This window comes from Mchenga conophoros, linkage group LG7 (genome assembly GCF_057382185.1).
Source record: "Mchenga conophoros isolate Kocher_MC1m ecotype Shallow Benthic linkage group LG7, M_conophoros_male_GT1.1, whole genome shotgun sequence".
NCBI lineage: Eukaryota > Metazoa > Chordata > Actinopteri > Cichliformes > Cichlidae > Mchenga > Mchenga conophoros.
The window spans coordinates 45,705,524-45,717,005 of record NC_140532.1 but is presented as its reverse complement, the minus strand read 5'-3'; the positions used below and the strand labels follow the sequence as shown (position 1 = coordinate 45,717,005).

The 11,482-nt window shown below is 40.6% G+C and overlaps 1 protein-coding gene across 2 annotated transcripts; it reads left to right on the top strand.

The window, feature by feature from the left end:
* The first annotated feature begins 815 nt into the window (after positions 1 to 815).
* On the top strand, positions 816 to 9,429 carry tbx3a (T-box transcription factor 3a). Of its 2 annotated transcripts, none has more exons than XM_085279663.1 (7): positions 816 to 1,921; positions 3,094 to 3,361; positions 3,757 to 3,903; positions 4,863 to 4,939; positions 5,233 to 5,390; positions 5,939 to 6,582; positions 7,523 to 9,429. In XM_085279663.1, the coding sequence occupies exons 1-7, from the start codon at positions 1,530 to 1,532 to the stop codon at positions 7,967 to 7,969; spliced, it is 2,133 nt and encodes a 710-aa protein (XP_085135789.1). In that variant the 5' UTR covers positions 816 to 1,529; the 3' UTR covers positions 7,970 to 9,429. The 2 variants fall into 2 exon arrangements, with proteins under 2 accessions (XP_085135789.1, XP_085135788.1); XM_085279662.1 differs by having other exon boundaries at positions 3,094 to 3,376.
* The last annotated feature ends 2,053 nt before the right edge of the window (positions 9,430 to 11,482 follow it).

Below are 11,482 nucleotides of genomic sequence, written 5' to 3'. Positions count from 1 at the left end.
TGTAGGGAGTATAATCTAGGAAGATAATAAATGAAAAAAAAATGAACACACCTTACACCCGTGAGCTTTCAAATTTTTAAAAATCAAAATAAAATAAATAGCCTAATAAACTAATTCAAGTTAAAATAACTGTTAGCGAAAGCCTCAAAGGTGTCATAATATTCGCCTAACGTTACATTACTGTCAGGAGCTTATCATAGAGCGCTTCATCCGTAACCCGGTCATATTTTCCTGAACTTTGATTTCAAAGGAGGTCGTTACTGGAAATGTTCCTCTGTTTTCCGGTGCTGATAAATCTGTGCTCGCAGACTCTGTAAACTAAGAAGTGAAAAAATTTAATTGTTATATTAAATTATGACATAAATCTGATTATAACCCAGCAGGACAGTCTTCGTGGTATTCAAACCAAAAAGAAAAAAGAAAACACGGTGATACGGTGGGGAATGGGACAGAGAAGGAATTCAGCAGCGCAACACAACAACCGGCCGACAAAGCGAGCCGGTCTCCCGGCTTGGCTTGTCTGCTCTCTCCCTTTCGCTGGGTCTCACACACCGACCAATAGCGCAAGTTCTATAACGATGTTGACATATTCACACAACACTGGCTGAGGCAGGGTGGTGTTTCACGGCAAAGCCCTTTTTAGTTTCCAAACACCTTTTTATAAGTCTGAAGTCTGTCCCCTCCACCCGACCTGTTAAAACCACGCCCACGCAGCCACACAATTGGTCCGAAAGCGTCAAAGAGCCAATCAAACCGAGCGCTGCTACTCTCTGTTGCATACACATCCATACAGTATGAAGCCCTATGGGCCACAGAGGCGCTAGGAAAATCACGGAGCTGGGACCTTACCACCTCTCTTTCTCTCTCTCTCTCTCGCTGGCCGTCAGCGGACTCCTTTCTTTTGCACACGTCTTTCCCTGAAATGTGTGTGTGCGTGAAAGGGAGAGGAGGAATAAAGTGTGTGCGCGCGTGTGAGGGTACATGTCCGGAGCGAGTAAAGGCAGGGGGATTATTCGGCGCTATCGAAATATTTCAACACGTCGCTTTCGCTGCAGGACTGAAGCCAATAAGAGGGAACCCATTTTAACAGGAATGCCGATATTGTAAACAGCAGCAGAAGAGAAGGAATGCACCGCAGTCAATTAAGTGACTCACCTCACTCGGTTTAATTCGACTAATGTCCGAAAGACGCAGAAAGTTGTCCGATGCGCGTTAACCTCCGAAGAAAATCTGCCTGGCAGCACTCTTGAAGATTAATGGAGAGCACTTATACATTTCACTTTGCAGACTTTTGACCAACGATTCGGCAAATGACTGCAGAGATTTCCCGGCAACTTGGGAAAAAATAGTGGATGCTTGTTCCCGTCGAGTTCAAGGAGGAATTTCCAAAAAGCTTTCCAACTCCAGATTTGTTTTGATTTTTGCTTCTTATTTTGCCATCATTTGGCTCTGTCATACGCGAGCCTTAGTGTTCTAAGAAGTATTGCTTTCAATCCAGCCAGTCGTCTACGTTTGTTGCCTGCTCTTGGATGAACTTCCTGATGAGAGATCCAGTCATACAAGGATCAAGTATGGCATATCATCCGTTTATACCTCACCGGGGTCCGGAATTTGCCATGAGTGCGATGCTGGGTCACCAGCCTCCCTTCTTCCCGGCCCTGGCTCTCCCTCCCAGCGGCTCCCTCTCTTTGCCGGGCGCCCTTGGAAAGCCGATCATGGACCAGCTGATGGGAGCCGCGGAGACCGGCCTCCACTTCTCCTCGCTGGGACATCAGGCTGCTGCCGCCCACCTCAGGCCTCTGAAGACTTTGGAGCCTGAGGAAGAGGTGGAGGACGACCCAAAAGTTCACTTGGAAGCCAAGGAGCTTTGGGAACTCTTCCACAAGAAGGGCACTGAGATGGTGATCACAAAATCCGGAAGGTGAAACATGTTTTTGTGTTTATTCAAATAATTTAAAAAACAACAACGCAGAATCCTGTTGTGTGTGATCAAAATGTGGGATGTTATGTCATAGCCTGCACACATACAGATAGATTACAATTACTACAATTGCTTTAGAAGAACAAGTATAGAATAATCCTTTAATTGTCCCACAAGGGGAAATTTGGTTGTAACAGCAGCCAAAAAGACACATATACAAGCAAACAGTACACAGGACACAGAACAGAAACATACACAATTTTTCTTACATATTTACATTAAGGACAATGGTTACTATATACAGAGAGTACTGTACAGTTATTAAATTAAATAAAAAAGCCTTTACATTCCTCTAAGTTCAACTGGTTACGTTGACATTTCAGTCTAAATATGCCACAAATATAACGCTGAAACTGCATTTTTTAGTTATAGAGTAAAACAGCAAAGATCGGCCATTTCTGATATCTATTTCTCGCTCGGAAAATAAAGAGACCATCTGTAGTTACAGTGTAAATTTTCGTGTTCACACAGCCTGCAAAGACACTTTCCTAGGACGTGTTTATTGGTGGAAAACAGCATACACTCGCATAAAATAAAAGGGATTATGCATGCAACTCATGAATTATTAATATTAAACCTTGTCTTTCATTAGTTTTCACTTGAAAAATCTATACACAGCTTATGATATAAAATACAGCTTGATAATATTTTTTTTACCCACTGCCCTTTTTATCTAAATTTTCTGTTGTCAGAATACTCTATTAAAGTGGCTCATAGAGCTCTGACTAAATTAATTTTATCATCACGGTAATCTTATTGTGTGTGTGTGTGTGTGTGTGTGTGTGTGTGTGTGTGTGTGTGTGTGTGTGTGTGTGTGTGTGTGTGTGTGTGTGTGTGTAGGCCTTTCGTGACATTAAGAATCAAGACATCATTTATTTATTGGAGAGTACATACTCATAATATATTTGTTTACCAACACATACTTACATTAATTAATAGCAGGCTGCCACACTGAGATTATAGCGGTGTAATACACTTCTTAAAATCTAGACCTTAGTTTATTTACGTGCACCTAAAAAACATTGTGTTTTTTAAAATATCGTTGGAAATGTTACCCCGTGATTTATTTTGTAACGCATTCGTGTTCATAATATATTTTTGTTCTTTCACAGGCGGATGTTCCCTCCGTTCAAAGTGAGGTGCACTGGTCTGGACAAGAAGGCAAAGTACATACTCTTGATGGATATAGTTGCAGCCGACGACTGCAGGTACAAATTTCATAACTCCCGCTGGATGGTGGCAGGAAAGGCCGACCCCGAAATGCCAAAGAGGATGTACATTCACCCGGACAGTCCGGCTACTGGTGAACAGTGGATGTCAAAAGTCGTCAATTTTCACAAACTCAAGCTGACAAATAACATCTCTGACAAGCATGGATTTGTAAGTTCAACTAATGTATGTCAATTTCCCTATTTATCAACTTACCGCTTTAGTAAACACATGTCGTCATGATTTAAAATTGATTGTTTTATTTTAGTACAGTTTGTTTGTTTTTTTAAATGAACACCTAAAAGACCCGTTTACAAAAATAAAAATGTCAAACGTGGTCATGTTGAGATATTTTGTAAGAGTTATTTTTTTATTTATTGCAAATATTAAGCTTGACATTTAAACTTGTTTTAGTGCAGATATGGCTCGATTTGTCTATTTTAATACGAAGAGAGCTTATGTTTTAACAAACTAGCGATCCTAAAAAGTAACACAGAATAAACAAATCTCTTTGTATTGTGAGCCTTTTATAATTGCTCATGTTTGTGACTGTGTGTGTGTTGCAGACCATTCTTAACTCGATGCACAAATATCAGCCCCGGTTTCACATTGTGAGGGCCAACGATATTCTCAAACTCCCGTACAGTACCTTCAGGACTTATGTTTTTCCTGAAACGGATTTCATTGCTGTGACCGCTTATCAAAATGACAAGGTAAGCGCAATTATTGCCCAGAGGTCTGCTAAACTTATATTCTGAATTTTTTTTTCTCAAATGTAGCCTCCCTAGCCGTGACAGACGCGCTTTCCTTTCTGCTCTGCACCTTTTTGTTGTCATAAAATATGAAAGACGTCATATTTGTTTGAGGCTGGGAGCTTGTAGTATCATAGCGTGGGTCAGGGTTTGGCGAGTGAGGGGTGGGGGGTTGCGACTAAGTGCCACATTCACCAGTCTGTGGTAGGAAAGTCATAATTCAGAGGAATGTTGTGCAGGTTATCTTTCTTTTATTTAATCACGTGGAAGGGATTTGGCTCAGACCCAGACCCGCTCTCGTTCTCCCTGTCTTTGCATTTGTGATTGCAGGCTGTGTGTGTGTGTGTGTGTGTGTGTGTGTGTGTGTGTGTGTGTGTGTGTGTGTGTGTGTGTGTGTACAGCTACAGTGTGTGTACAGGGGGGCGAAGAAACGTAAAGGGGGGAAAGAGGGAAATTGCTTCAGACTGCAGTGCATGGTAGCGTTTTATTTTTTGTAAGAAAAAGAATAAATTAAAATAAAAATAAAAATCGTCTCAGTGGCTCTTTGGAAGAGCTGGAAACCCCTTGGCACCACATCTGCCCTCCCATCTGCAGTTCTATCACTGCCAGTTGGAGGGGAAGTGGTGAGTGAATAAAGTTTTGCAAAAATCACAAACAACGCTGCATACTTCACACTCGTGGAGAAACGTGCCAATAGTAGGACTGCTGCTTCCTTTGTGTTCATGCGTCTTTTTGTTTATCGCGTGTTTTACCTCTAAAACCCCCAAAGAGAAGTTCCACAAAACTTTGGCCTTTGGGACCAGTGATCATTGTGTCTTGTAAAGTTGGAACAATAACTGGCTTAAAGCGGCACTGAATGACTTTTAGGGATGTTTCCTTTCCTATTTACTGTTATTTACACACAGTTTCAATTATTTCAGATAACGCAGCTGAAAATCGACCATAATCCATTTGCTAAAGGATTCCGTGACACGGGCAATGGGAGAAGGGAAAAGAGGTAAGCTAGAGGGAAAAACGGGAATATACGTGAAAATAAAGGGCGAAAAGACTTACTGCATTTAGGCTACATGTAGACAGACAGTGATCTTGCTGGATTAAAACTACGTCTAAGCTTCCACATTAACCGCAGGGGGTCCGACTCTTCACAAGATTACTCTAAATCTATAGGCTAATTCTAAAGTCATAAATCTTTTGAATAAAAATAATCTTACTAAGCTTCTGCATTATTTGTTATGTTTTTTAACCTGAACTGTGGCTACCACCTATAATAACCTAGCTACTTGCGCGCAGGAAACAGCTGGCCCTGCAATCCATGCGTTCCTACGAGGAGCATCAGAAAAAGGAAAACGGGGCTTCAGACGACTCCTCTGGAGAGCAGCCTTCTTTTAAGTGTTTCGGCCAGGCCTCGTCCCCTGCCGTGTCTACAGTGGGCCCCCCACACCTGAAAGGTAGGCTGACAGACCCCACCACTAGTCACAGCTCTGATCACAAGTTATGTGTCAACTCGTAAAATTTCCACTATGCCAAGACTTTTTCAGGGTAGCTGAACGTAATGTGTTCAATTAAATCTGCGAAGCCAAGCTATGAATGAATAGTTGATCATTTACATGAGGAAAATTGATAGGGAAAGTCTCTACAATTACCGTCTCGTTCAGATTAACAATAAACAATTAAACAAGGATTAGCCTCAGTATAGTTGGTGCTGTTGTGTCTGCTACAGCTGTTTTGGAGCAATTTGCAAAAATACATTAAAATACTCAAAAAAGGCCATGTGAGAATGTGTAACACACCGCCATCTATTATTGGAAGCAATGCAAATAAACCTCATCGGTGTGGATTCCTATTGTGCAATAAATGTCCTGCGTGTTTGTTTTCTATTCGACCTCTGAGGGTCAGCTGTAGCGGGCTACCTCAGATAGTAGGAGTTATTATTATTATTGCCATGATTCACCCATGTGCGAAAGGGAAACTGATATTCTACTCCTCCTACTTACAGACTTCTGCGACAGCGATGAGGATAGCGACGACGAGAGCAAAGATGGACACAATAAAGATGGTCCGGACTCCAGCAAGATTTCCACCACCACAGAGGACGGGAAGGATCACGAAGCGAGTCCAGCTAAAGGGCATCCGTTCAGTAGCAGTGACTCTACTAGTAGGACCCGCGAAAGCGGTCCCAGGACTGAGAAAAGCCAGGCAGACTCACGGCAGAGCCCCATCACTGTTATCTCCAGTACCACCCGCTCTGGAGAAGAACTCAAGAGCCCGAACCAGGACCATCCCAAAACGGACGAATGTAGGTCAATAAGCAAGGACAGTTTCATGCCTTTGACCGTTCAGACTGACAGCGCACACATAGGTCACAGCCACCTGCATAATTTTGGATTTCCTACAGGCCTAACAGGACAACAGTTTTTTAATCACCTAGGGAGCGCGCATCCGTTTCTCTTGCACCCCAGTCAGTTCAACATGGGGGGCGCATTCTCAAACATGGCCGCAGGCATGGGACCACTATTGACAGCCGTGTCCACGGGAGGGGTGAGCACCATGGACACAGCTAGTATGGCATCACCTCCGCAAAGCTTGACGGGGGCGCCAGGTCTGCCCTTTCATCTGCAGCAACACGTCTTGGCATCACAGGTAAAACCCGTTTTCTCTGGCCTGTGGGCCTACCGCCAGCTTTGCGCAAACATGTGATTGGCATTTCAACACAGCCGACTAGGCCCAGATTTAATATCGTGTGAGATAATTCTATGCATTTAATGCTCACAAGTTAGCGTGAACACGATTTGAGAAAGTGTGCGTGTGGTTGTGCGTGTGCGGCTGTATTGTTCTTGCGGGGGTTTGTTTATTTTGTTTTAAGGCCAAATGGGCTAATATTCGAAGTGAAGTCATGCAGCTGTATTTTGACTGAGCACGGTGTCGTGGGCATGGTTTTACTAGATTTCACTTTGGACTCTTGTTGTTAATTCTGGAGTAACTATGTCTGGTTAAAAAGGCTGGATTTGAGGCAACCTTACAAAAAGCTTTTTATCATTTCTTCTGCTAGTTTTGTTTTCATAAAAGGTCATTATTATTATAATTTTAGTATTTTAGAGCCACAATGGTGAGTAATAAAAAACCGTATGACTCAAATAAGGAAAGATCATTATGTTTTAATAGACAACAAAGTGTCTATTTCCCCCTATTTATTATCAAAGCAAGCCTTATGGTTTCTTTAGCGGAAGTATCAGGGAACCCGATTTTTCTTAATTCTTAAACAAGTGCAAAATGTGTTTTTAGAGTGGATCGTAAAGCTTTCCGGCTGAATATTTTGTAATGCATGGAAGTTACTACGATCTTTACAAGTCAAATCCTCGTTCTGGATCAGTGAACGTAAAATCTCCAAGCAGATTCGATGAAGTGTGATAAAATGAAGCTTTTAAATTTTGGGAAAATCATAACTCAAATGCATTTCTCTTGCCTTTCCCCTTCTTTTTTGGGAGGCTCACGTGTTGTTTTACTCTGTTAGAAGTGTTTGAATGGTGTGATCAGCGGTGTGATATGTGGCTCACTCTCAGTTTCTCCCATTTACCCGCAGGGCATTGCCATGTCTCCCTTTGGCAATTTATTCCCTTATCCGTACACGTACATGGCAGCAGCCGCGGCAGCCTCGTCTGCTGCCTCCTCCACAGTGCACCGACACCCTTTTCTGAACGCAGTCCGTCCCCGACTCAGGTACAGCCCCTACTCTCTCCCGATGACGGTACCGGACAGCACGCTGCTCACCACTGCCATGCCCTCCATGGCCAGCGGCGGGGCCGAGCTGAAAGGGGAAGGCATCGTACCAGCGAGCCCAGTGTCCGCTGTCACCCTGGATTCCACGTCGGAAGTTACCAGTCATTCGTCCACAATATCCTCCGGATCGGTCTCCATGTCCCCAAAGACTTGCACGGAGAAAGACGCGGCCAACGAGCTTCAGAGCATTCAGCGCCTGGTCAGTGGACTCGACTCAAACCAAGACAGGCCACGGAGCGGGTCCCCCTAGGATTTTTTTTTGTTTGTTTTCAAATCTGCTTCTTATGGGGTGTTTTGTTGTCCTGAAAAGAGAAACACATCGACACATTGAAGGTGATGACATCACTGACCCTCGTAGACTAATGCAGGGTTGTTGTTTTTTTAAAGAAAAGCTCAAACCGTGAACTGTTGGACCTTTTTCGTTTCTGAAATGCACTTTGTTTAATAATCATCTGATCTGTATATTTCTTTCTCTTGCTCTTCTTTTTTTTGTTAAATTAAACATCACTCGTATCCTGTCATATGAATACCGTACAAGTATTGAAACTGAATCGCTGGCATGGGTGTGACTTACAGATTTAGGAGAAGTTGCTGCTGTGTCCTGTCTCCTAACGTTATTGTACACACGGGGGGTGAAGTGTTTTTTTTTTCAATATGCACTCTGATTTGATTTGACTTATCTGCATTCACTACCGTTTGACCTACCTTTGAAAGACTGCTGTATTTTGTTGTAGCTCTTAATTCATTGAAAACGTTGCATGCCCTCTAAAAGAAACCGAATGTCGTTTCAACACTAAAAAAAGTTAAACGAAAAATTGTGGGAAGATATTCCATTTGAATATAATTATCAGGTATTCATTTAATTTTCTTTTCAATTAGGTTATGAACTGTAAAGAAAGAAAGAAAGAAAGAAAGAAAGAAAGAAAGAAAGAAAGAAAGAAAGAAAGAAAGAAAGAAAGAAAGAAATTTGTTTTTCTTCATGCGTTTTTTTAATGAGATTAGGCCGATTCTAAAATGACTGGTGCTCCGAGACAAGTGTGTGACCCAGGCATGCAGGCAAAGGGAAGCAGGAATTTAAAGTAAATATAAAAGAAAAAAGAAATGAAAATGAAAGGTGGTATTGATCATCGCTGTAAATAGGAATATATAAAATATTTATGTAATTATTTCATATTGTTATTGCTTGTAAATACAACTGAGTAGTTTGTTTTTAGGGATCTGTTCTTAATTTATTGTCGATATACCTGTGTAAAGATAGTTTGTGGACTATTATCCTTTTTTGTTGCCATCTGCATTTATACCCCATTTAAAATATGGAATTTACCCCCTTCCCAAATATCCACTGAGCTAGTTATTCACACTCATGTGCCATTGTATTTTCACCTGTCCTCGTGTGTGAAGTCCTACTGTTTAAGACGAATGAAAAAACGACAACGCACTGCACCAATGGCTTGAAAAAACGTATATATTATTTTTGGAGAAGGGTTTTTAAAAGAAAAAAAGTGCTGTTGAAGTGTGAAAAAAGTGGACAATCTTTCTGTTATTAACATACTTTGCGAGTCTGATCTTAAAAGTGCCGCATACTCGAAAAAATGAAGGTTTCTTTTTGTGTTTCTTAAGTTGTCAGTGGGTTATGTTGTATTGGAGTTATGTCTAGTTTACAACATCGACATCGTGTTCTTGAAAGTTTCAATAAAATGTCGAAATGCCTTTCTTTTCTTTTCTTTTCTTTCTTCTTTTTTTCTCGTTTTATCCAATACAGCGGAGAACTATTTTAAACTACAATTCGCAATTAAATTCGCATACCGGCCTGTAGAAGGCTGGGATTGTGCGATACAGTCCCAAAAAATTCTGCCACCATGTTTTTGATTACTTTGTGAAGGTGAGTGAAGTCTCTCTAGGCTGTGTTCAAAAAGTCAAATTAAGATAAGTCAGAACCTGGGATGGCTACCTGGATAAGAGGCCTCACGGTGTAATTCAGCGCCGTTTTTATGGGTCTCACTTGACGTCTAATGCAAGCTAGAGTTTTACAAATATACTATGAATTAATCTTTTTGTGGAAATCTGAAAGAAAGGTGGTGCAGTTTAAAAGAAAATCTTGAAATAATTTTACAAGCTATGAGAATTTGGGGGTTTTCAGGCCAGCAATTTTTGGATTTAATATCGCATCTTGAAAAAGTTCCTTTTTGGCCAAACAGGTCCGCAATTTAGTTTCGGTTTAGTAAAAGAAAAGAAAAGGAAAAGGACAGCGTCAGAGGAGCCACATGAAACTGACACTGCTGATGAGGCAGCGTGGTGAAGGTGTGTTACTTTCGGACAGAGACTAAGACTACGACATCCCTTGATTACCCTCTATATTGCTCTTCGTGTCGTGAATTTATCAGCGACACGAAGAGTCGTATATTGTCTGGTTAATATGTAGCAAACCTGGCGCTAGTGAATAGGTGTAGACATCATACAAACTGTCTCAATTGGCCTGTCTTATTGCTCACCTGGCGCCTTCGATGGGCATATCTGCCATTTTATTGCACGGAAGGCGACAATGCGTCTGTAATAGTACCGAGATACGACGCCCCCAAGCGGCTACAGCGCAGGTTTATTAACTGCACACTAGGCCAAATGACAAATCTTGGGTGAGAGCTCTCTGAGGGGCCAGTGATAAAGTGATAACGATTGTTTGACTTGAACATACAGCTACTGTAATTTCAATAATTTGTGACATTTAATAGCTAATAAAGGAGTGTGTAATGACTTTGTTTAATACAACAAAAGTAGCACACAAACACACTGAAATAAAAGCTGTGCGCTTGATAGCCCCATCCCACGTGAACGACCACAGATACTGTAAGGGACATATAACAATATAACAATATAACGGTGCATGATGATGAACAATAAACAGTGACAGTAACAAAAGTACCGCATGTAAACTACTAAACTACTATACATATATATATATATATATATATATATATATATATATATATATATATATATATATATATATATATATATATATATATATATATATATATATATATATATATATATATATATATAAGAGAGAGACAGACAGACCGACAGACAGAAGTTTTTCTTTTAATAAAGTGCAGAAATAAAAAATATTTAGGGAGCACTCTATTTATGCATCTCTTTCTGGAATGATGCTTTTCGTTTACATTAACCTTTGTAAAGTCATTTTGTTATTACTGAATTTGGCTGTTAATAGAACTTATTTCTAACATTTCATTCATCGCGTTATGATGTATGATTTAAATGTTCCCTTATTTTTATGTATTTATTTAGTTTGTACCGGTTTGCTCAAATGCCTATATTATAGCCTGAACTTATAACAGTTTGGTATTACAAGACGGTATTAGAAGTATTAGAAGTTTCCTAGAGTTGCCTTTAGTGAAGAGGCTCAACAGGTCGCTTTTATGTACGAGCCAGTTATGCCATCTAGTGGCAGGAAGTCACGAGTCACTTGAAAACCTTCAGTGTCCACTGCCAAAGAAATTTTTGAACCACACTTAAACGAAAAAATATGCTTAAGTTGAATTACAACAATAATAATTCAGAGAATGAATTTCAGCTTGATCTTTGAATTTGCAGAATAGGTATGTTTGTGTATACAATTAGAAATTAATGCTAAACTCTTTGCTTTTTTGTATAACATTTCATGAAAAATATTTTTTTTTATCATATAGTACAGTTGATCAAATCTTTCACATCATGTCCAAGGACTCAGTATTCACAATATCAC

Bases quoted from the DNA above. Each gene is read 5' to 3' on its own strand.
- tbx3a (XM_085279662.1), top strand. From the start codon at position 1,530: ATGAACTTCCTGATGAGAGATCCAGTCATACAAGGATCAAGTATGGCA. The intron at 1,922-3,093 runs GTGAAACATGTT...GTTCTTTCACAG, and splicing joins GTGATCACAAAATCCGGAAG to GCGGATGTTCCCTCCGTTCA. The intron at 5,391-5,938 runs GTAGGCTGACAG...TCCTACTTACAG, and splicing joins GGGCCCCCCACACCTGAAAG to ACTTCTGCGACAGCGATGAG.